The sequence below is a fragment of the Sceloporus undulatus genome, chromosome 7 (assembly GCF_019175285.1).
Source record: "Sceloporus undulatus isolate JIND9_A2432 ecotype Alabama chromosome 7, SceUnd_v1.1, whole genome shotgun sequence".
NCBI classification, from domain to species: Eukaryota; Metazoa; Chordata; class Lepidosauria; order Squamata; family Phrynosomatidae; genus Sceloporus; species Sceloporus undulatus.
Window position 1 is genome coordinate 22,657,656 of NC_056528.1, and position 25,294 is coordinate 22,682,949.

Here is a 25,294-nt window from a genome sequence, read left to right on the forward strand (position 1 = left end):
GGCTTCCCGGAATGCCCCCAAATCAAGCCTGAACTCTTCTTAGAAGCCAAGATGACTAAAGTGAGGCTGCCATACTTTCGCCATATCATGAGAAGACATGACTCAGTAGAAAAGACAATAATGCTTGTTAAGGTGAAAGACAGCAGGAGAGGAGAAAGGTCACACTGCAAGTGGGTAGATTCAATCAAGGAAGCTTTGGCTTGAGTCTGCAAGACCTATGACTGTTGACGATAAGGCGGCATGGAGATCCTGAAGGGCTTGGGGGGTGGGGTGAAGCTTCAGGATCTGACATGGCTCTTGCCACACCGGATCCTGAAGGGCTGAGGATGGGCAGTGGCCTCACCGGGCAGGGGGGAGGTAGTCCCCCCGGCACCAGGTGACACTAGCCTGAAGGACAGCATTGCAAAGTGGCTTCCAGAAGAAATTAAAAACCCTTACAAAGTTTTGAAACCAATTTAAAATCCCCATCTTAAAACACGGTAAAACTGTTTAAAAAATCATACCAATGACAGTAACAGCAACAATAAGCCTTCACCGTACATAATGTGGAGGGTCCTCTCAGTCTGAATATGGATATTCAGAATCTGCAATGTGGAGGTATTGTTCTCTCTCCCCAACAAATCCCATGGGTTCTTTTCTCTCAAATTCCATGGGTTCTCCCAACCTACCTGGCCATCCATTGTCAAGGTAGGGCTTAATGAGTTCTCCAAGTTTCGTACCATCAGCTACAGCCTCCTTTATCATATCTCTGCAGCAAACTGAGAGGAAAGAGGAACAAAAAGACACTCGGTTAATTTTTAAAAAGGAATCAAGGAGGCAGAGTCAGCATGAAGTGGTGGTTTGAATGTTGAACTTTGTCTCTAGAGACCAGGGTTTGATTCCCTGCTTGGCCATGAAACCCACTGGATGACCTTGGACAAGTCACATGCTCTCGGCTTCAGGGGAGGGCAGTGGCAAACCTCCTCTGAACAAGTCTTGCCAAGAAAACCCCATGATATGGTTGCCGCAAGTCAGAAACTACTTGAAGGCATACAGCAACAAGGAAGGAGAAGAGTGGAGTGGTGATGAAAGAATGATGGCAGAGGTACAAGACACTGTATGTTCAAAAAGGGTTGCAGAACAAAATAAAAGGCTCCTTGGTTTCTCCATTTCTCCCATGAACCCGTACACATACATGCACCATCTTCTGACCTCATCCAGCTGGACTGTATGTTGGGCATGAGTCTGGATTAGAGGACCTCCTAGGCATGAGAATTCTGACTTGCATGTTCAGCAGTCCTCTGGGCCAATTTGCTGTGAGATTTTCAGCCCTGCAGCAGAGCAATTCAGAGGCTCTCATTTCCTTCAGCAATTACAGGTTTATAACTAGTGAATGAGAAACTCATCCCATCTCCCATGACCTGTTACTTCTACCTCATATTTTGATTAGTGTCTGCCTTTAAAAATTATAAATAAATACATTCCCAGCCAAATGCACTCCTCTCTCTATACCTATATTTGTTGTTGTTGTGTGCATTCAAGTACTTTCTGACTAAGGCAATCCTATCATGAGTTTTTCTTGGCAAGATTTGTTCAGAGGAGGTTTGCCATTGCCTTCCCCTGAGGATGAGAGTGTGTGACTTGCCCAAGGTCACCCTGTGTGTGTGTGTGTGTTATTATTCTCAAACAGATAGCCACAAAATGCAATTATCCTTCAGTATGGACACCACTCCACATTTTGCAACACAGTGCTCCAGTGCATGCTATGGGAACTGTTCACAAAAATAGGTATACTGGTGAAAATGACCTACAAATATGCATTATACTAGGGAAAGAGCTTGGGGGAAAGGGATAGGTACAGCAGTAAACAAGGTCTGAAATGTACAATGTCTGATTTACATCCAGACAAGAAATACGTACGCCCAAAAAATGCACATCAAGTTCTGTGCTGACATTTGAAAAAGCTAGTGGATGCTGAAACTGTGTGGAATGGGCTCAAGAATAGAAACCAAGAGAAATCTAAGTAGACCCACCTGTCCACCCTCCTCTGCTGCCTGGTTTCCTCTCCTCATCCTTACCCCTCAAGATGAAGGGAGGGCAATGAGCCCTACATGTTGGACCTTGCGATCCTTGAGCCTGATGGAGGTGTGTGGTTATTCTGTGCCCATTATAAATAAATCACTGTATGACAAAAAGTTAGAATTGTCCAAACCATTATATTCCCCATAACCATGGATGAATGTGAGAGCTGGACAGTGAAGAAAGCAGACAGGAAGATATGGTGCTGGAGAGGAGCATTAAGGCTACTATGTATGGCCGAAAAAAATCTTTCAGCTACACAGTAGCCAAAAAGAAAAGGGTGTTGTGCAGCCACAACTAAACTTTGTAAAAAGAAGCTTCTTTGTCAAAGGTTTTGTTAACTGTGGTTGAACTGTGTGCTATACTTTAGTCTATTACACCATGCTAATGTTGATAACAAGATGAATGCATTGGTTGGTTTAGATGTAAGGAGTGGGGAATTTATCTCCTCAGCAATGGAGAAACAGAGGGCAACAATCTGAGAAACATGACCAGGAGAGGAAAAGGGAGTACTTATTCCAAACTAACCATTGATGATGCCATATTTTTGAGCAATCAGTGCAGCCTGGAGGCTTTTCCCAGAGCCTGGAGGTCCACAAAGGAGAATCCGGGGTGAAAACGGAGCATGAGTTCGAGGAGGAATCTGAATATGCGTCAGAACTGAGGAAAAAAGCGGAAGGGTAAGTAAGTAAGGCTGCCAAAAATACAAAAAACTGAATAGAGCAAAACAAAAGTCCAAGGCACTTCTGATGGAGCAGACAAAGAGCCTTTAACACTTCTGCGCACCTAGAGTAATAACTGACTCCTAACAGAGGTTGTTTCCCCGGCATCTGCACCATGCTGGGCTTCACCTACAGCCATATCTGCAGACAAACTGGGAGGAAGATAGAACGGTGGGGCTTTGGTGCCTCAAGTGCACCCCACATGCTGCTGTAAGGTTGCTGGCATGTGGCTTGGCTCACTTGCACAAAATCTCTGGGCACAGGACTCTGGGGACATCCCTCTACATACATTTCCATCCCTCACTGTCCAATGTCAGCAGCAACCTCCTCCCTCTTTGTCCACACCACAAATCTTAGAGCTGGCTCTGCTGGCAGCAGAAAACAGTCCTTTTGCAGATGATTTATCCCCAAATAAATATCAGCTAACCAGAGACAGGCACTAATCTCTTCCTTCCAACCCAACATATCCACAGCACCAACTGAACAGGCCAACCAGCCTGCTTACAAATTATGCTTAATTTGCAGTAAATAACCAAGTTAATTAGGAGTAATGATCCCCCAGACAGTCTCCACATCTAATTATTCTTTTAAAAAATCTGTCTGCTTGATGCATCGGCTAAAAAACACAGACAGACAGAGATCTAGAGAGGATTTTTTTCATTCCAAATTTCAATTTATCTCACTGCATTATTAATTAATAATAATTAATATTCAGCCTGCACACATATATTTACAATTCAAGGCATGAATTGTTTATGAAAGATGATGTGAACTTTTAGATTTAATTAAGTAATTTAAGGGTAATTAATTTGTAAATTCCAAATATAAACTTCCAGCTTGTTTACCTTAAAGTGCACTGCTTGTAATTAGAAGAAGAGGCCTTTTTTCAAAACTGAAAAATATAGCTAGGCTATATAAAAAGATCTTTGGAAGATTGTTGGGAATGGGGCAATTTGAAAAAAAGAAGAAAGAAATGTAAAACATGCTTTAGAGCCTCTCAGCTTCTGTGTTTTCCCTATGAAAGACTCAAATGAAAGGAGTGGTTAATATACAACGTTAATTAGGGAATATCACAGACACAAAGACACACTTTGGAAAACAGGGTGGGAGTTCTTTTCATCTCCTCCACTTCACTTAAACACAGTCCTCTAGGGACATTTCATGTACTACATTTCCCCTCCTCAAAAGAAACGGTCTCCCCATCGTCCGCCTGGACCCCTCCCAGACAGGTAGATTCAGTGATCATTAGATGGAGGCCATTCCCTGTGAGAAGAAGCTGCTCTCCTCCTCCCAGAACTGCATACATGCCAGGAAGAGTTTGAAATCTACCCTTTTGGACGTTGGCACATAATGAACCTGCTCAAAACATCTCAGCTTTAACAACATCATGGGTGTCAACAGTTTTCCAAAAGTAGTAAGTTTCTAGCCTGTATGGCCAAGGTGGTTCACTCAAAAATGCGCCAGCCATGGATGGTGATGTCAGGCAGTGGCTCAGTAAAACTGTATGCTTTGTTGGAAATAAGGAATTCAGCATCTTTCTTAGCTCACGGTCAGTCTCCACCGCCCAGCTCACCTCATGACCAGTCATGTCACTAGGGGAGTGCAGGATGTGATACACACTGGGTGACAACTAAGAAGAGGAGTGACATCCTCCTACTACTGCTGGGTACACTGCTGCTGCATCTGCCTCTTCTTTTCTGCAGCCATGGCTCTCTCCAAGAGGAGGAGACCAAGACAGTGGAAGAGGAGGAGGAACAGCATGCTTCTCCCATTGCCTCAGTTGTTCTGGGCGCTGCCAGGGCAGTTCCCCCCCCCCCACTGCCTCACTCCCCTGGCAGCACCCAGAACAACTGAGTCAATGGGAGACAACAGAGGGAGGGCAGGGAAGACCACCATTTCCTTGTAGTCCTTTCTGGGTCTGGACAGGTGGGGAGGAGGGCCAGGCAAGAGAAGCAGCAGCAGGAGGAGAGGCAAGCAGGGCCTTTCTAACTTCACCACCTTTGAGCTCTTTCTTCAGGAGGAAGCTCTAGCAGTAGGAAAGGAGAAGGGGTGAGCATGACCCTTCCTTCCTGCTGCCTTACTTGCCCAGCCAGTGGGGGAGGAAGGGGAGGCTGCCACTGCCCCCCCAGCAGCCCCCACTCACACTAGGTGACACCAAACCTGGGGACATCACTGTCCATGACCAGAATCACCAAAATCAATTACAAAAGTGAAAAGAAAAGATATGCCCTGCCACCCTCCTTCAACATCACCTCTGGAGCCAGGGCCAGGATCTGTTCCTACCCTGTGCAAGGGCATCCGTGCAGGGCTGGTCAGCATTGATCAGCTTCATAGACTTCCCAAAGGACTGCAGAATCCCGTAATAGTTCTGATGGTATTCCACCAGCCGCCTGGCCGTTTCTTCCTCAGAGATGCCTTCAGGAACTACCAGATGCATCTGCACAGTCTCATCCATAGGCCAGTCAAATGTGGTATGGTAGACTTCTGGAAATCAGCCCATGAAAAACAGGCAATTAAGCAAAGCGTTCACCACCAGACTTTTGTTCAGCTGCAAAATGCCCCTGAAAATTATCAGCAAAACCCATCCGGACAAAGCTGAGAACAGGGAGAGAAGCAGCAGGGGAAGCCAGCAGCAACACCCGAGGCAGAGGAAAGTGGCATCCGCCAGCTGTCTCCCTCCAGCACCTTTCAAGGATTTTGAATGTCAACTGTCACAACCCCTTATGACTGGTTGCTTTGGCTGGGGCAGATGAGAACTGTCACCCAGCTCTGGGACTGAGTAAGCTGCATTATAGACTACAATACCCAGAATCTCTTACTGATAGTTAGTAACCCCCAGGCTTCGGCCATGATGACACCCCACACAGTGACATGGCTAGCACTGAAGGCATTGGAGTAGACGTTACTGGTACTGTGCAAAAAGCCTACTCTGCAGAGGTGCCTGTGGCAATGGGGCACCCCACCGCACCATGTGAAAGAGGGGTTGTGCATGTTCAGAGACATGAAGGGAAGAAGCCACACACATTGCAGCCTCCACCAGAAGAAATCTGAAATACAGAGAGTGGAAATTCCGGAGATCAATCAGGACTAAGGAAACCTTTGACCTTCCCAAGGGTGCTGTACAATTTCCATCAGCCCCAGTCAGTCTGGCAAGTGTTAAACATCTAGACTTGAACTAGTGAGTAAAAGGTGCCCAGATTACCCTGCAAATCTCCCATTTCTCCTTCTGCCTTTCCTGGCTTGCATTTCCTTCTCCCCACCTCAGAAAGCCAACTCACCTCCAGTAACACAGTCTACTCTTTTCCCAAGATTCCTCTCGATCAACACAGAGTCCGGAGCATAAAACACGACTGGAAAGCCAGCAAAACAAATACAGTGTTAGTTATTCACTATTTTATTAGCTTTCACCCAAATATGGGACACAGGGCAATTCAGAGTAATACTAAAGGAAAAGTACAATGAAAACACATAAGAGCAAATGTTTAAAGAATTAAAGGAACAATAAAAATTAAAAATAATTAGAAAAACTATTTAATAGCACCTTCTCCTAAAAACAACAACAACACACACCCATCATCTAGGAACTAAATAAAAGCCACAGGGCAACAAGTCTTGCATTTGTGTATGTGGCTTCAAGTTGTCAGTGACCCCATGAATTTTGCAGTTTTCTTAAAGAATCCTCAGAAGTGGTATTGCCAGTTTCATCTTCTGAAACAGAGCTTACAGGGTTCCTTTAGGGCCTTGTGGCACTGTGAAGAATCCCCACCCAGATTGCCATGTGTGCTCTCCCTCCTCTTCCACCATATTCTCAGAGGTTGGTCAGAGAGACTTGGGAAGGACCATTTTAAAATGGACACAGGGAAGGTTCTTACCAACATGCCGTGGAATGATCCCCACTGCCTGCAAGCTCCGCGCAAGTTCCCGGGTGTCAGGGAGGCCTTCGATAATCCAACCCTGATGGAAGAAAAAGAGATTTAATACTTTCAGTGAAAGGTTTATGCAAGGCATGGCCATAAAAAGAGGTAGGTAGAAATGAAGAGTCATAGCAAGTGTTTGAAGGAGGGGACTCATCCAGCTGTGCCTGCTCTAGTTCAGTAGGCAGCTGACAGGATGGAGCACTAGCATATCTTGATTTCAGTAAGGCCTTTAACAAGGTACCCCATGACATTCTTTCAAACAAGCTTATAAAATGTGGGCTAGACAATACAACTGTTAGGTGGATTTATAATTGGTTGACCAACTGAACTCAAAGGGTGCTCAACAATGGCTCCTTTTCATCCTGGAGAGAAGTGACCAGTGGGGTCCCACAGGGTTCTGTCCTGGGCCCAGTGCTATTCAACATTTCTATCAATGACAGAATTGGGTTCATACTTATCAAATTTGCAGATGACACCAAATTAGGAGGAGTAGCTAATACCCCAGAGGACAGGGTCAAAATACAAGATGACCAGATGCCCTCTATGGCTGTGGGGGAGAAATCTGGCACATTTTTGCTCCCCTGTACCATTTTAGGCCCAGTAGAGGGGTGTTTGGTTGGGGTGGTGGTGGAAAATTTTGGATTTCCTATTGTTTAAAAAGATTTTTCCTGGGCCTAAAATGGTCACACACATCCCAAACTATGAAAATGTCCCCATGTCTCCTAGAGGTCACTTGGGGCAAAAATGTTTTTGACTTTTGTGGGGATGGACCGCCAAGGTCTCCTGGGGTGATAACTGCACCTCCTCCTGCCTTTTACAGCGGTCCACCCTAAAAAAGTGGTTTCTTTTGGTAGGCCTGAAGGCAACTTTTCATGATTTTCTTTCTATATACATCTTTCGTCTCTCTCTATACCACTACCAACATTTTCTATTTGCTCTCTTTGATGTATTTGTTCTTCTCTGTTAAAGTGCATTTCCTGGTTTCGAAATATTTAGATTTTAAGTTATTTTATTAAGAAGTGTTTCAACTTTTCTATTGCTCCAAGAGTCTTTGACAGAAGGGTGGGATAGAGATGCTTTCATAAAGAAAGCACATGCATAATTGAAAAAGCCCAGAGTCCGCTGCTGGTGTGGCTGAACATCTATCACCTTCTCTGAGCACCCAGCGCTAGAGGCAAAAAGGTCTAAGGCCACCCAATTTCTGCCCTGGCAGTGCAGTTTGGCTAATGGGGTGTTCTGAGTCATAAACCTGCTGCAGTTCCTGAAGATATCTATTCCCAGATAAACAAAAGGCTTTGCAAGGCAGAGAGAGGGTAAAGAGTCTCCAAATTTTGAAATATTCAAGAGCATCCAACCCACGCACCAGATGAAAAAGCTAAACAAAGCTAAAGAGCAAAGAGCACTAGGGAAAAATATGCACATTTCATTCTTTTCTCTAAATTATACAGAAATATTTGTGGTAATGGAATCCTCCCAGCTCCCAGAACTAATGAAGCAGCAGAGCTAAAGAGATCTATGTAGAAAGAGCCGTTTCCTCCCTAAAGTCCTTGTTATAGCCAACTAAGTGTTGGATTGAACATCCTTTTTATTAAAGGGGTAGAGAGAAAGAAAAAGAGAACAAAATAGAGGGAAAACACAAGCTCTTACTGATTATGTAGCCCCTGATCCAAACACCAAAGCAAACTTTTTTCAGCTGAAATCAGAAACACACCTGAACCCTCATTACAAAGTCCTATAATTCAAAATATAGTAATTCAAAATAGGGAGACAACCAAAGTCTGTGACCCTCTGGCTCCAAATGTTCACTGAACCACTGACCAAATCTTTATTAGCCAAATCTGAATAACTCCACCTGGAGCTGAGATCAAATGCAATCCTTTTGTGGCTGGCCTGTAAGCCATACATCTACATCACCCAGAATTGTCTGGCTGCTGACTGGGCCCACATAACCTGGCACATGCACACGCACACAAGTATACACACATACCAGGGCTGTCACTGATCCTGCGCCTGCCTCCCTCCAGAAGTGCCACCACCAATCAGCCAATGGCAAGGGCTGGCACCAACACTTTCCAGAGGTGTAATTTGTAATCTCCCATGATGCAATGCTACAGAGGACCCAAAGTGGCAAAGTGCCTCTAGATCGAAGGATTCAACCTGGTTGTGGCACAGAAAGTGAAAGTTGTGTTTTAATCTGCTTAATCTGATTGCAATTCTTCTCTGCCAGTTGCCTTACCTGCCTGGGACTTTCAGAGGAAGATGGAGAAATTGTGGGTGGGTGCGCCTGTACACACAAAACATTTTAATATTGCATTAAGCTGGCAATAATCACCTGCTCCTACATCAACTTGAAGCTGTAATCGGTAGGGGATCCAAAAAGTGGCAGAACAATTCGAGGGAAACATTTCCCCCTGAGGAGGAAACCAGGACATTCTAATTATACTGGAAAACACAACCGTCTCTTTGCAACTCTCTAATTAGCCCAGTTTTCCTAACATGCCACGCCACGCCGCAAATTTCTGCAAGAAATCAGGCAGACACTCCAGGGACACCTAGGCATCATTTTCTGCCCTCGCCCCCCCCCCCCCATCCTCCTGTTCTCCAGCCCAGGAAGTAGCAGGCAAAGAGATCCTGTGTGTGCCCTAAGAAGGGTGCTGGAAAAGGCAAGTCTGGGGGGTCCAGGGGTCTGTTGCTCCTGGCTGTGAATTCGGGAGACTCAGGGGCCACACACTTCCCACACGGAGGAGAACCAGGAGCAGGCGGCAACGCAGAGCAGCTGCCAACCACAGCAAGGACATCCAGATTGGGGGGCCAAGACCTCGCTTGGGAGAACAGAGGTGGGGGGCCAAGCAAGGCCCACGAGGCATGCAGACCCCCTCAAGGCTCCCACTGGAAATTCCTGCAGTATATTTCCACCAAAACTGGGCAACTGCACTCTCTGAAACCAGGGCTCAGGTGGTTTATAACTAACTGTGTTGTGGCATTTTCACCCCCTTTGTTCTGTTTAGGCCTCTCCAGCCCCCCTTTGGAAATGATAAGTTGCTGCCTGTCTGTTTGGGCCTTGAAAAAAAGCCCTAATGGGTCTGAAACAGAGGTGGGGATGGTGGAAGGTGGGGTAAAATGACTAGTTGTGGCATTGGAAGTTTTGAAGAGCCATTTTATTTGATTGTGATTTCCTGCATGGCAGGGGGTTGGACTGGAGGGCCATTGTGGTCTCTTCCAACTCTATAATTCTATGTTTAAAAAGAGAGGGGAGGCTTTTTAGGGGGTGGGAATATATTTGCTGCTCTCCAGGGTCCTGCCTGGGATTGATGCACCCCCCCCCAGCCCCTTTATCTCAAGGTGGCACCTATGGAACCTGTGCCATACATACGGATGGACCAGAGACCCAAACTTGGTTGGTCAGCAGGCACACAAAAGAACCTGATCCCAATCCCAATCCCAGGTACCCTAACAGGCACTGCTGAGCACTGCCCCAGTAGCAAACTGCATCACTGCAGCTCCTTGCCTCCAGAGGGACTCCATCTCTGCCTCCAGTGTGTCCTATTTTGCCCTTGGGAAGCAAACCAGACTCCCAGCACGAAGGCTTAGTGTTCACAGAGTTATAGGAGGACAGAGTCTGAGTCCACCAAAAAGTCAAACAAGAAACAGAAGTAGTCCAATCTGGTCCAAGTTGCTCACAGTTCAGTACACAGTCCAAGAGTTGTCCCAAAAGGTAATCACAAATCCAGGCATAGTTCAAGGCAAACAGTCACAGAGCATGACACCAGCGTAGCTTCAACAAAAAAAGCTTGGCTGTCAGCCACACTTGTCTGGAGAAGGTATTGGGGTTATTTATAGCCTGCCCAGAACTCGCAGGTGCTCCCTAATTGTAGCGTGATTCCTATAAAAAAAATAAACTCTGTGAGCATTTCTTTGTCCTGACATCTCTCTATGGGGGTAGGTACAGGTAAGTCTGACTCTTCCTCTAAGAGTTGTGACTGCTGGGAACTCTGTTCCTTTGGCTGCAGGAAGCTCTGCTCTTGTGGCTGCAGACCTGGCATGTCATCTGGGCTCTCAAATTGTTAGAGCCTTCATTCTCTGACTCACTAAAATGAGCTTACAGTTGTAAAACACTTAGAGACTGCTTAGTTCATTATGAAGCGGTATATAAATGATGCTGCTATTGCTTGTTCTAACACCATGAGTACCTCTGGGGGGAGTGTGGGGCAAGTGGGGGGGCTTACTCTCTGGGCTCTGATTCCACCATTTCTCACTGTCCCTCTTTCGCCAGGCCCCCTTCAGAACCCCAGGCCCAGCCGCCCAAGGAAGGCACCAGAGCAAAGGGCTTTGGCCCCTATGGGCAAACAGGAAAGCCCACCTTCTCCAGATACATATATAGAAACCAAGCTTGCAGGAGGAACATGCCTACATTTTGCACTCCAGCTCCCATACTCCATAAACCATCATGGATTTGAAATCAAAATGAGGTGGTCAGTGTGAGGAGGCTGCCAGTGGGCACTAAAAATGCTGTGCTTAACCAGATGAATACTTGCCCTGTGCCACCAGCTCTTCCAATGGATATCACAGAAGTTGCCACCATGCCTGAGACCAGCAAGTGGCAGGCTTGCATGGCATGTTGACCAGGGAACTGCAAGTAGAAGTAAAACATGTCCAAACAGTACATGTGAGGTTGGTTCTGAAGTCCTGCTTTAAAAGTGTGACTTGGTGGCTAGAGAGTTCTAAGCAACACAAGAACAGCCATAGAAGAGGAGGAGGAGCTCAGCTAACAAGTTGTTTGCAGTTATTCACATTTCAAAATGCCAGGCAACGAATGCATTATAAATGAGCCTCCTCTGAAACTGTTAGATATATGGGTCACTCTCCACCTCACCACCCCCCTCCCCATTCTTGCAAAGGTCTCCCAGATCCAAGGCTCCAGCCAATCTCCTAATTAGCATACATTATCCATTGGCTTGACACTTCCATGAATGTTTCGTCCGCTGGCTGGCTGCCGCAGAGGTGCAGCACTGAGGCTGGGCTCGGTGCGGGTTTATTGATATTCCAGCACTGCCTGCCTGCATGCCCCCAGTGGCTCAGTTCCGTTTTATCATACATCAAAAGGGCCTTATGCTCAGGGCACTCTCCCACACCCCAGCCCCAAACACACACCCCCATGCGTGGCTCTGAGCTGGAGGTCTGGAACAGCTGCAAGAAGGAGAGTATCACAGAAGGGACAAGCTCCAAACAGATGTCAGAGGATTAAAAAAGAAAAAGGAAGGGGGAAGGAGGGACAAAGTACAAAAGCAAGGAGGAATGTGATTGGGGAGCTGGAAGAAACAACACGGAGCAAAGCGAGTCCTGCGCTGTGCCCCCATGATTGCCATTAAAGTCTAATTAATACCTTAGTGGGCTAAAGCCACCTCTGCTTAGGAAGCCATGGCTAGGGGAAGCGAGGGACCTCCCATCAAAAGCAAGCCATCCCCAGGCACTCAAAGGAGGGTCAGCATGTCACCCATACATTGAATTCAAAGTGCCTCTTCCTGCTTGTTCCCGCCTGTTTTGATGCCTCTCCTGCTTGATATGCTTTGAAACGGGTCACCACCTTGCAGTTGTACCAATGGTTGCAACAACGTCTGCATTAAGGCCCATCTAGACAGAGGACCCCACTGCTAACCCAAGGCTAGGGGCCACCGGTACTGCTAGGGGAGTGGCAAGTGTCAAAGCCATGACACTCTCAGCAGCCAGACCAGACCAGGCCAGGCCATCTGGGAGCAGACACTGTGGCAGATGCCCTGGCAAGGAAACCTTTGCCACATCCGGGTATCTTCTATCTCCCCTGGTGAACATGTAGACAGAGGCAGGGATTTGTTGCTATACACACACACACACACACACACACACACACAATAATAGAATCATAGAATTGGAAGAAAGTTCAAGGGCCATCAAGTCCAACCATCTTCAGCCATGCAGGAATACACAATCAAAGTACCCCCAACAAATGGCCATCCAGCCTCTGTTTAAAAACTTCCAAAGAAGGAGGCTCCACCACACTCTGAAAGAGTGTGTTCCACTGTCGAACAGCTCTTACTGTCAGAAAGTCCTTCCTAATGTTGAGTTGGAATCTTTTTTTGTATAGTTTGAGCCCATTCAAGTGATGATCCTGCTGTTCTGCTCCACGAAAGGGCACATCCAATGTGACTCATGTCTATCAGAAGGGCCATCACAATTACCAAGCTAACAACCAAACATCCCAAGTGCTTGTGCTGCTCTGGCCAACTTTCCTTGGGGTCACCCTGAGAATGGCCATGGGGAGACTTAGGAGTGATTCCTCTCTGTCTGCCATTCCCAGACCAACTGAAAGATACAAAGCAATGGGATAAAAGAGGCTCCTTGGCTGCAGACAGTCTTGAGCTGACTTCCTGGATATTATTATTATTATTATTATTATGCTTTATTTATAAAGCGCTGTAAATTTACACAGCGCTGTACATACAATCAATTAAAACAGATATATAGGATAGAAAGTGGGCATGTGGCTGGGGGCGGGGAGTAGGTAAGAGAGGCTTCTGCAGGGGGCATAAATCCACTTGCCTCCCCCCTTCAATTCTCACCACCAGCACACTGAGCAAGAGCTGGAGGAGCCGCCTGGTCTTTATGTGAACCCCAGAAGACGCCACAGATCTAGTGCCCATTCCCACACACCACCAGCTCCAGAATATAATGGCTACCATACGTTTTCTCAGTGTGTCATAAGACCCTCACCAGCATGCTTCCACCCTTCTTTTAACGGCATCTGTATTAGGAAAACAGGTCTCGCAGGATCCCAGCATAGCTGTCAATCAATAAAACCATACCCCTCCAAGGATAGCAGCGACATCCATAAACCTATGAGTGTCAAAACAAACACGCAAAAAATCCAGCATGCCTACCGTTAGTGGGAGAAAAGCCAGGCAATTAATGCCAGCTGAATGAGACCACCAGGAGAAATAAAACCAACAGCTGGTGGTAGAGCAGCCAGGAAGACCTCTTCTTGCAATTTATTCACATTCCACCCAGCATAAAATACTGACTCTGTAACAACAAACCATGACCATAAATCTGGTTCAAAAAGTAAAACCTATGGCCTCTGCAAATAAATAAATAAATAAATAAATAAATAGTTTTCAGGAATTTTTTTTCCCCTTTTCAAAATGGGAATCCAGAAGTAGAGCATTTCCCTTAAGGTGGAAATCTGAAAAGGGCCCACAGTGGAGGATGAGTGGGATATACAAGCTTCTGGCTGCAGCTAACACTCAACAGCTGCAAATCCTCAAACAGAGTCCGCTTCAAAATTCGAAAGACATAAATTCTCATTTAGGAAGTGACCATGATTAAAACTGTCCATGGTTTGGAGCACAAACTATCATTTGACTGTCTCAAGTTTAGAGTGGTACATCCATCTTCTCAGCACGTCTGCCATCAACCCTGGAGAGAAGCCACCCTGGGAAATGCATTCCCTCACCCCACAAGAGATGTTTCTTCAGATTCTGCTCCTCTCGAGAAGGAAGACAGAGCAAAGGCCAGAACCATCATGAGTCTTTTCAGACATCATGTGGCAAAACTATTTTTTCCAATTTGGCTTTGTGAGACAATCAAATTCCTTTATTGGTCTTGGCCATTGTGCCAACCCCTTGGTTAAGCTCTCTTGAACGAAGGGATTGGGCACAATGTCTGAAATGTCTAATTCCTACACACATTTATATATATTTATGCAAATACAAGAAAATTGCACCAGATATTTGGACCAATTTGGGGGGGGGGTGATATAAATAAACAGATAAATTACTGAAGCAGCTCAGCTTTAAAGAGCTCTGTGAGAAATGAGGCAGACCCAAATAATTCAAGTGCAAGTGATTTGCAATGCAAAAGTTTAATTCTACTTTGCAAATTCAAAATGAGTGGATAAATTATGGATTAAGGCACACAGTATTTTGTACAGGCAAACTGACAACCACTTTCCAGTCATTAAGATTTCCCTTCAAATCTCTCGCTTTCCTTTTCCTCAAACAATTCAAAAGGACTCTAGCAATTTTCTTCTGGTTGAGGGGAAGGGTGATAGGGAGAGAGGTGGCATCAAGACAGCCTAAAAATGGAATGATTGGTCCTTTAAAACAGAAAGAGAACGAAAAGAGCCTTTTTAATTGTTAATGAATTTTAAAAAAAAAACTCCAGATCTTTGATGCAAACTGTTACGAAAGAGGAGTTTGTAAAGGAATTGAGAAATAATTAAGAGCCAGTGTGAGGCACTGGTTATAAAGTGCTCAACTAATACTAATAACACTCAGGTTCAAATTCCCACCCAGCCACAAAGCTCAGCGGCTGACTTTCACAACTAGGTTGTCAGATCTCAGGGCATCAGCCAAAATCGCAGGGACTGGCTCTCCTCACCAGAAAGCAGCACTGGAGGAAGAAGGGCAGGGGGCTTAGAATCATAGCATTGGAAGAGACCGCAAGGACCATCCAGTCCAACCCCCATTGGGGATTATTCTTGCATGCACACTGGACTTATGTAAAGCCTGGCCACTTAGCTCTGTCCATCCCCAGCTGACACCAGGATTCCCTGGCTCAGCACAAAGGTGGCCGTAGGTGAGCAAGAAGAAGCTAGACATAGTAAAAGAAAAAATGGAACACATAAACATATCAATACTAGGGGTGAGCAAGCTAAAATGGAAAGGAATAGGTCATTTTGACTCAGACAGCTACACAGTGTTCTACTCAGGAAATGAAAAGATATGAAGAAATGCGGTGGCTTTCAAACTAAGGAGGTATGTAGTGAAAGCAGTCAAAAGATAAAATGCAAAGTCAGGTCAAATCAATAAGGCTTCAGGGAAAACCTATAAATACTACCGTAATCCACACCAACCAGAGAGGCAGAGGAAGAAGAAACGGAGAGATTCTATGATGGAATCTCAAGATAGTCATAGGCGACTAGAATGTTAGATAATGAAAAGCTATGGAACACTCTTAAAGATATGGGAATGCCACTCATTTGATAGCTTTGATGAGAAATCTGTACTTAGGACAAGAGACTACAGTGAGAACAGAATATGGAGAAACAGAATGGTTCCCAATTGGCAAAAGGGCTGCACCTTTTCACCCAACCTGTTCAACTTGTAAGCAGAAAATATAAAAGAGCAGGTTTAGACTTAAAAGAAGTAGGAGTGAAGATAGGAGGAAGGAAAATCAACAGTCTAAGATACGCAGATGGCACCATACTACTAGCAGAAAACTTCATAGACTTGGAACAATTATTAAGGAAGGTCAAAGAAGAAAGTGCAAAGGCAGCCTTACTGCTGAACATAAGGAAAACAAAAATAATGACCATGGAGGATCTACATAAATGCAACCTAGATAATGAGAAAATTGAAAAAGTTAAAAGATTTCCTGGGCCTTGGATCAAGCATTGATCAGAATGGATACTGCAGTCAAGAAATAAGAAGATTAGGAATGGGAAGAGCAGCCATCAAAACACCAGACAAGATCCCAAAATGTAAAGCTATACAACTGAGTGCTAAAGTTAGAATTGCCCAACAGACCAAACTTTGAACTTTCCCTGGAGGCCAAGGTGATAAAGCTGAGGCTATCGCATTTTGAACACATCATGAGAAATCATGACATCATGCCAATCATGACAAGAAGGTTAGGAAAGGTAGAAGGTAGCAGAAAGAGTGGAAGACCACACATAGTCCCTATGATGATAAAGCCATTTCCCTCTCCCAGAATGGGATGTCCTTATGGATACCAGCCTCATCTATCAGACTTGCAAATCAAGTCCATGTTTAACGTATCGAGATCAATGCAAGATCAATGCAAGATCAATGCAAGATATGATAGAGGGAGAGAGGACAGAATAATGATATGTGACAAACAGACATCTTTCACTACCTGGGGGAGCATATCTGGCAAAACAAATAAGTAAAAGTATAGCTTCACCTTGCCCTAGCTCCCTTCAGATGTGTTAAGACAACAACTCTCATCCTCAGCCAGCACAACCCCTGCCTATGGGAGTTATAGTCCAAAACATTTAGAGCTTGCCAGGCTGAGGGAAGGTGGGACAGAGCCCCTACTCTCAGAGTGGAAAGACTGGCAGCGGTGCTGGTTTTTTAGGCCCTTCCCTTTGCCAGGCAATTTCCTTTCATTTGGGATTCACTTTCTAACCACAGCAATCTTTGCAGAATCCTCGGAGGAGCTAATAACAAACATTCGGAATGGGTCTTTCTTCCTCTTTTTTATTTACCGCTCATGGGGAGGGGTGCAAAGCCCACCTCCTTGATTAACATACCTTTCGTTAAATATGCATTAAGGTATTTTTAAACATCTTTATTAATTCATACCATGTTACATAAACATGCCTTCAAAGGCACTGACACTGATTTAAATAGGACTACTTGAGGAAGGAGGGGAGGCAGCTGCAGGCATCAGGGCAATGAAAGGGCCAGGAAGGGCAGGGGCAGGTCTCCCTCCAGTTCACACCTTTGAGGGCAAGAGTCAAAGTATGCATGGGGGGACCTCGGTTCATTGCAGAGAAGCTCCACATGGGGCCATTCCAATGATGGGCAGGGGGTCAAAGGCAAGGAGGGGAACCCCCGGTAACCTGGCTGTTTTAACTGTTTGAGCTCTTACTGTACTGCAGCCTTTGAGGGAAGTGGGAAAGGGGCTGCCAAACTAAAGATGGCATATGTGGAGAAGGGCGAGTGGCTATCTGTGAACCACTGCCCAGGGAAATAGACTTGGTTCCAAAAGTCCCTGTTTACCTCCGTGCTAAAAGGACCATGTCTTGGGGCAAGCCAGGGAGGCACACCACTGGGGGAGATGTTCAGAGCCCTATGCCTGCACATTGGCTTACACAGGAGGAAATGGCCAAGAGGAAGGCCTTTGGTAGCAAGGATATGCTGGAGACCAACTCAGAGGGTTGGTCTCTGAGTCTCCCTAGCGCAAGGTTGCCCAGCCTCAGTCCAATGTAAGCCTAACAACATCCCCCCCTTCCCCCGGGGGAAGCACAGCTCAATTCTGTGTGTGTCTACTCAGGAATAAGTCACAAAAAATGAAAACAGATGATGGTTTCAAAAAATTAACTTTTTAAAAAATGAGACACCTCATTTCCCCCTCTTCTCTTCTCAGGGTCAGTTTAAATATCTTCTTTTTAAAATGTGTTTAAAATGTAAGCAGTGTTCAAAGAGCACATGTAAATGTCTGCTTAAAAACCCTGTTATTTTCAATCACTTAAGAAGAGATAAGAGTGGGAGTCCCACTTTATCACTTTGCCTTAAGTGTCCCCCCCCCAATGAGCCAGTCTTCTGCTCCTTCCTCCCCAGCGACCCTCCAAAAAGCTACACTTACATTCTGAAGACAGTCTTGAAGCTGCATACGCTCCTCGATCAACTGGACCCAGAGGTCATCAGGAACTTTCTAAACAATGGTTATTTTAAAAGAGAGAGACAGTGTGTGTGTGTTAGTTCACTACTCAAAAGTCAGCTCATAATATATTAAAAGCAACTGTTACTTGGGCCTCATTCCCACTACCTTTTAAACCGGATCATGAATCAGATTGAATCGGTTCAAACGACCCTGGTTCTCACTTAATCCAAATCACTGAAGCGATTCCGAGAGGGGGTCCATGTGCTAGACCCATTTAACCCGCGTCTTTTTGACACTGATTTTTTCCGTTTCTTTTTCGACAAATTGAATCTGTACAAATGTGAACCACATGCGGATCGGAATCAATTCAAATTTCCCCTTCGGTCAGCTGGAACCGAATCATCTTGAATTGATTCATTTGTGAATGGAAACCACGTGGATTATTTTGGAAGGAAAAAATGTGATCGAGGCAAATGTAGTGGGAACCACGCTCCGATCCATCGATTCGGACTGCACACCGATTTATCTGTAAGTGGGAATGAGACCCTGAATAAAATGCCAAAATCCAATCCTTTGCAAATATGACCCATATCAAAGTAGGAATGGCTTTCTTCTGGTCTGATCTGTTAAATAAGGCTTTGGCAACTAAGCAATGTCTGTAAAGTCTCTCAGCTTCTGGTCTGACAAAGAGCTGGTTGGACAGACTGAGGGGAACTCCAGAGGTTAAGAAGGACTCACGGCCTCTTCCTTCTGCAAGAGGCTCTCCAGACCCAAGGGGGGTCAAGAGTCAAAGGCCAGGCTCTTATGGCAAGGGTTCATCTGCACAGGGCACTGGGCAAAAAACACTGACACCAAGCAAACAAGGGCACCCTTTCCACAGCAGGCAAGGAGCAAGCAAAATGACCCACTGGGGCTTCTCTCATGGTCCCTAAAGGAACTGAGTCTCAATCCTCTGGAAAGCAGCCATTCAGGAGGCAGCCCATTCACACAAATCACACACAGAGAGAAAGAATGAGAGAGATAAGGGGAAGAAGCTGTCCCCTTCCTTGGAAGTCTGGGGTCCTGCTAGGCGGGCAGCGCGTCAAAGCCTCCCGCTGCAGCCTCTCCCGGCTGGAGCCTGCACCAGAGCCTTTGAGGCTGTCATCTTCCAAAGGTGCCTCCTGCTGCTCTCTGGCACCGCCAGCCTTCTGCTCCCCGCTTTGAAGTGTCATCTCAAGAAAGGTGAGGCGGGGCCACCCTGCCAAGACTTGCCCATCCTCTTTGAATCAGAGCCCCCCAAGCTCCTTCTGCAGAGGTGAGGGGGCTTCCCAAGACCCTGCTGGGGACCACTGGGCAGGGCTGCCCTTGCAAGACAGGCCAGCCAGCTTGGTCCTCACACCATGGCTGAGTTGGGTGCAGGAAGAGTCCTCTGAAACCCACTTTCCTGACTATGGGGTGGTTACCACAGCATTTTCACCCCACCTCCATCCCCACAATGAATCGCTTCCTCCACACCCTCCACAGTTGGCTTCCTTCTCTTCAGCTTCACCCAGGGGCCCCCAGGTTGGATGCTGCTGCCATCACTTCCTCTTCCTGAAGGAGGATGATAAGTGCCAGCAAAGTACATTTTCTGAATGGACACAGTCACACACACACACAGAGTGGCTGCTCTGCTTTCAAATGGCACCAAGAGAAAAGTACCCAACCAACATACCTGTCTCCGATGCCCACCTGTGCCCACCAATCATGCCTTATGAGGTACCATTTGTCAAGGACTAAGATGGCAGAGGGGATAGGCTGAAGGCATCCTGAAAATAATCCCAGGACAGAAGCCAGCCGGTTTGACCAGGGGGAGAGACCAGGAGAACAGTGGCAGCTACCATCTCAGCCCTTTGGACAGCTCCCTATGCAGTGCTCCCTTCAGTAAAAGCCAGCAGGCAGAAATAATGAAATGAAATTCAATAGTGACAAATGCAAAATTCTACATGTGGGCCATAAAAAAACAAAGGTACATGTATAGAATGGGGCATACTTGACTCAGCAGGACTACATGTTAAAGGACCCTGGGGTTATTGTTGATCATAAACTGAGTATGAGCCAGCAATGTGAATTTGCAGCAAAGAAGGCAAATGCTATTTTAGCCTACATTAAAAGGAACATAGTTTCCAAACAGAAGGAAGTAATAGTCCCTCGATATTTGTCACTGTTCAGGTCTCATCTTGAGTCCTGCATTCAGTTCTGGGTGTTTCATTTTAAGAAGGACATAGTTGGAGTAAGTTCAGAGAAGGGCAACCAGGATGATAAGAGAAGTGGAAAACAAGACAAAGTTTTTAGTTTGTTTTTAACTTTTGTATATTTTTATATGATTTTATATTGAGTGTAGATGTTTTTTAATTGTTTTTAATTTTATTGAGGTTTTAAATGTTTTGTCTGTGAGCCACCTTGGAGAGCTTGAAGGAGCTGGGTTATTAAGTTTGGTGAAGAGAAGTTGGGAGGCTGGTATGATCACATTCTTAAAATACCTCAAGGGCTGTCCCAGAGAGAAAGGGGTAGGCTTGTTCTCTGCTGCCCCAGAGGGGAGAACCAGGTCTATTGGCCTGAAGTTAGAGGAGGGAAGATTTCAATTGAACCTTACAAGGAACTTCTTGACAATGAGGATGATTTGGCAGTGGAACAAATTATCTACAGAGGTGGTGGGTTGCCTTGTCTGAATGTCTTCAAGAAGAGGCTAGACACCTACCTGCTGGGGATGCATCAGCTGGAGATCCTATAAGGTTGGGCACTATGTTCTCTGGGGGACCCTTCCAATTCTATCAGCCTATGGTTTAATGATTATATGAGTAGAAGATTCAGGAAGGGTGCATAAGTGCCTTGTGGTGTCTTGGGCCTGGCCCGAACAGAGATGTCTCAGTGGCCCTGCTTTGTCTACTCTTTGCTCCGTCCATGGTCTCCTGCGGCAGGCCCAGAGGCAGCCCATTGGTGGCTCCTGCAACAGCAGGATGGTGAAGCTGTTGTGGCATTTTATTTGGAAGATAAGGCTTGGCACACTGGATCTGGCTCCTTGCAAGCTCAGTCTAAAATCAAATCAGTGGGTTCAGCCACTTACTGGCATAGAGGCCTGTGATAAACTAAGAAGAGAGAGGGCCCCAAGGTGGCTGTGGCAAGACAGGCTTCAACCGGGAAAGCTACTCTCAGGCCGGCCGGCTTTCATTTGGCACCAAACACTCATCACTCTGTGCCACCAAGGCCTTGCACATCAGGGCTCCTCTGCAACATTCAGCTGGACCAGAAAGGGAGCCAGCAGAGCGACGAGAGCATTCAGACCTTTCCAGCAGCTGTTTCCGATTCCTGAAGCAGGCCAGCCTTGGGCTTTGAACATCTGAAAAACTCACATTGCTTCTTCCTTTTACCCAAAGCATCTTGCTATGCAGGCAGCTGCCAGGCCAAAGGGGGGGAGGGCAAGCACTGGGCCGATCCCTCCACTGCTCTCCCTCCCTTCCTCCCCTGCCTCACTTTTTCCAGATCTCTTTGACTTTCATGTCCCATCCCATAATACTCAAGGAAACCCTACAGGGCACCCTTGAAAGTGCTGCTGATTAGCCTGAAATATGCTAATAATGAGAGTAATTAAACCAAAGGGGATTTGTGTGTGTGCATTGCTTTATATTTTCGTCTTCCAAATTAATTGTAGTTTTCCCATACAACAGATTTAAAGATCACTTTTGACAAGAACAGCGTTTGGGATCATTTCTCTTGTTCAAAGGCAACTGTCCTGCCAAGGAGGTGGAAATGGAGAGTCAGAGCAGAAGCTCAGCAGGAAAAAAAGTGCTGCTGTTCTTATTTTTTCTTCTTCTTTAAATTCCATCAGTAGGGAAACACTTTTTAAAAAGTGTTTCGAACAGACTTTTAGAACTGAAGCTTTTTGAGGAAAGGGCTTGTAAAACTGTACTATTTTAACTGATTTTTTTTCTTTTAACAGTGTATTTTGTTGTAATATTGTTAAAAGTTTAATTGTATGTTAACATTGATTTTTGTCAGTACCAGCTTCTTCCAGATATCTGCCAGGAAGGAAGACTTGTACAGTATTAGTAACAGACAGGCACTGTGTGAGAGTATCTATATCCAGTCTTGATCTATATCCAGTCTTGCCTCAATCATTACTGTAGCATCCAAGAAAGGCAGGCAGAGAACTGCAAGAGTAGGGCTTAAAGTTGTTAGTTGTATTCTGTGGCCTTCATTCTGTTGTAGTTCAAAGGGTGACTGATCACCAGACTGAAGAGTGGGGTACATCATGTCCTCTGACCCTGCTAACATCATGCAACAACTTCTAGTGCAGCCCTTGGGAATAAGTTCACCACAAAACTCATCATCATTTGCTAACATGCTGAAAAACTAGTTGTCTGCACGTCCATGTTAGCTGAAGAAGAGGTGAAGCCGCTCACTCCTTTGTGGACAGAGTAGAAGAACAGCCTGGTTTTGTTTTAATGGCTTCTGTCCAGACAGGACTGTCAAGGAGGGACAGGTGGGTCCCTCTGCCCTCTGCTTCCATGCTGGTCAGGGGCAAGGAAGGGCCCCCTTCAGCATAGCTTGCCTGGGACAAAGCCCCCCACCCCTTCTCTTTCCACTCTTTCTCCTGAATGGAGCCACCATAAGGGTGCTCCAGGGTGACAGTCTAAAGACCCACCACCTGTACTTCACCTCCAAATCTTCCCAGAGAAGAAGATCAAGCTAGTCTGGGGACAGTCTGGAAATGTTCTATCCTCTGCTCTTTAAAAAAAATCTGCTGCTATAACTGATTTGGTAGGAAGTATTGGTGCATGAGTCCTTATAGTTACAGCCTCAGAGAGCATTTGAAACACAGCTGCTTTTCCTGGCATTGGGGATTAAAACAAGACCACGCCACTAAGCCAAAACAGTGAGGGTTGCCACTGTTCACAACTGGAGAAATATATTGCTCATATACACACACTTCAGGCCATGTGAGGACTGCTGCTCAACCTGGGAGTGGACGGGGTCAAGGGGAGATGGCATCACCTTCCCTGAGAACCAAATGAGCCCAAACCTGCACATACTCTCGCTCCCCTTCTACACAGGCCAAACATGACTGACTTGTGCAGTTCCTGCCTTCTGCCCAGCAAGGAACAAGGACTTGCATTTAGTCATTTCTGGGGGTCTTACAAGGTGGGCTTTCCACGCTTCATCCTTAGTTAGAGAGCACCATCCCCCCCAGGCTGCAGAGTCATAGGCCTGTGTTGGAAGTGCCCTAGATGCAAACAAGTGGTGAGCCTGCAGCACCATTGCTTTTATCCTTCTCTTCCACCCCGAGAAGGCACTGTTACCTCTTTTCTGTCTCGGTACTCCTGTGCACTGGCAGCCAGGGAGGACCAATCACTGGCTAGCAAAGTGTCCTGCGAGAGTCGCGGGGCTGCCAACTGTTTACTCAGCCACATCGCCTGTGAGGAAGGAAAGAGGGAAGAGGAATAAAATAGGGCTGCATCTTTTTCAAAAGAAATAAAGCACATCTGAAGCCAAAGACAGCACCAAAGGCATGTTCCCACTATGATTTAAAGTGAATAGCTGATCTGGTTATATGACCGTTGTTCCCAATCAATTGACTCTTCTATCAATTTATTTTAAAAATATATAGTTCCCCAGCTGAGCTGCCTGGACTGCCACTTATGTCACTGATGACGCACAGATGATTGACAATGCATTTTGAAGCGGGATAAACTAGTGGGGATGACAATTGTGCTTAAAAAAGAAGCAATTACAAGGGGATAATGAAAGGATCCGCTTTCATAGTAGGAACGATGGACCTTTTGGAATCGATTTACCAACACGGAGCAAAGGTGAATCACACACTGGTTTAAATATAAGTGGGAATGAGCCCCTAGAAATGTTTCATTAGTTTTAGAGTTTACAGTGTAAAGGCTCCATGGGTCATGGAAGTGGGGAGAAAGCAGTGCAGTACTTCACATGGGCAGTGGTGCCAGCTGCTTCTGCCTAGTCCTGTATACAAGAGCGCAGTACCCCCACTGGGTCACTGCCTGTTGATAGAGAGAGTGGCTGTCACCAAGATGCTTCTGAGGCACAAAAGGGAGCATGTAGTCTCTGTTTATGGCAGGTTTATTGTTGCAGTACCCTGCTCTGTCTTTAGGAACCCCCACAGAATGAAATCAAAGCCAGACAGATCAGCCCTCTTGGCCAAGGTACACTTCTGACCAGACCTGCATCTTCCTCTCCTGCAAGGCGGGGTGGAGGTCCATCAGAAGAGGCCAGGTTCCCTCCTTCAGCCCCATCTGTCTCCATGCTAGGGTTCTCATCTGTGCATCTTTTCAGCCACAAACCATTATAGGATCTGTGGGAGAGGGGGTGCCATGTTCTTACCCCACCCATCCCACAACTCTTAGTATAGGGGGAGCTTGACTGAGAGAAATCTCCTTCTCTTGGGAAGGCAGTTCATCTACAAAGACCCTTCTCACAAGGGAAAGCTGGTCACTGGGCAGAGGGTTGGTAACATGCCACGTTGCCTTCTTTCTCCCATTGATGGAACCCAAAAATATGGGGGCAGGAGGGAGATGTCAGGAGCTGGAGCACTTGGCTTTTCCTCTAGGCCCAACCAAGTCCCCATATACTGAGATTAGAATTGCTTCTTGCCAAAGCAATGCGACATTAGGAGTTCAGTGGGAAGAGTTATATCTCCAAAATATGATACAAAGAGAGGGAGAGAAAAAGACTTACGATAGTAGTTTTTCCAGAGGCAGGAGGGCCAAGTATTAAGATCCTTGGAGCTGGAGAGTAAAGAAAAAGGCATGAATGTCATTTTTCAAAGATGAAGAAACCAGTGGAGCTTCGAAAGCATGCAACATATATTTCATGCATTTTGGTTGGCCCAATAAAGGTAGCAATGTTTGATGGGGTTTTGATATTATTGGATTTTGGTATATGGCCAACACGGCTTCCCCAAGATAAGTTTTCAAAGAAGCAACCCTGTTAGTCTCTTGCAGCATAAAATGGAGGGGGAGGAAGGAAAGTTGCAGCACCTTTAAGGCTAAGTGGTGTTTACTTTAGCATGAGCTTTTCTAGATATAAACCCTTCTTCATTTGAAATACAGATTGATAACTTCAGAACAGATCCTTGCCATTTCCAAACTTATACAACACAGTCTACAGCCAGCCACTTCCTTTCCATCCCACTGCCTCCATCACCTTTCCATCCTACGTCATTCTATGAGC

At 45.8% G+C, this 25,294-nt stretch overlaps 1 protein-coding gene across 4 annotated transcripts in view; it reads right to left on the minus strand.

Annotated features, from left to right (window-relative positions):
* AK8 (adenylate kinase 8) overlaps positions 1 to 25,294 on the minus strand; it is a 77,199-nt gene that overhangs the window by 34,182 nt on the left and 17,723 nt on the right. For all 4 annotated transcript variants that reach the window (XM_042480048.1, XM_042480049.1, XM_042480050.1 and 1 more), the window contains 8 exons: positions 24,800 to 24,849; positions 23,398 to 23,511; positions 18,062 to 18,130; positions 6,653 to 6,734; positions 6,059 to 6,130; positions 5,064 to 5,264; positions 2,587 to 2,718; positions 669 to 758 (listed from right to left, as the gene is read on the minus strand). In XM_042480048.1, coding sequence (XP_042335982.1) covers positions 669 to 758; positions 2,587 to 2,718; positions 5,064 to 5,264; positions 6,059 to 6,130; positions 6,653 to 6,734; positions 18,062 to 18,130; positions 23,398 to 23,511; positions 24,800 to 24,849 — 810 coding nt within the window. The remainder of the gene's footprint in view (positions 1 to 668; positions 759 to 2,586; positions 2,719 to 5,063; positions 5,265 to 6,058; positions 6,131 to 6,652; positions 6,735 to 18,061; positions 18,131 to 23,397; positions 23,512 to 24,799; positions 24,850 to 25,294) is intronic.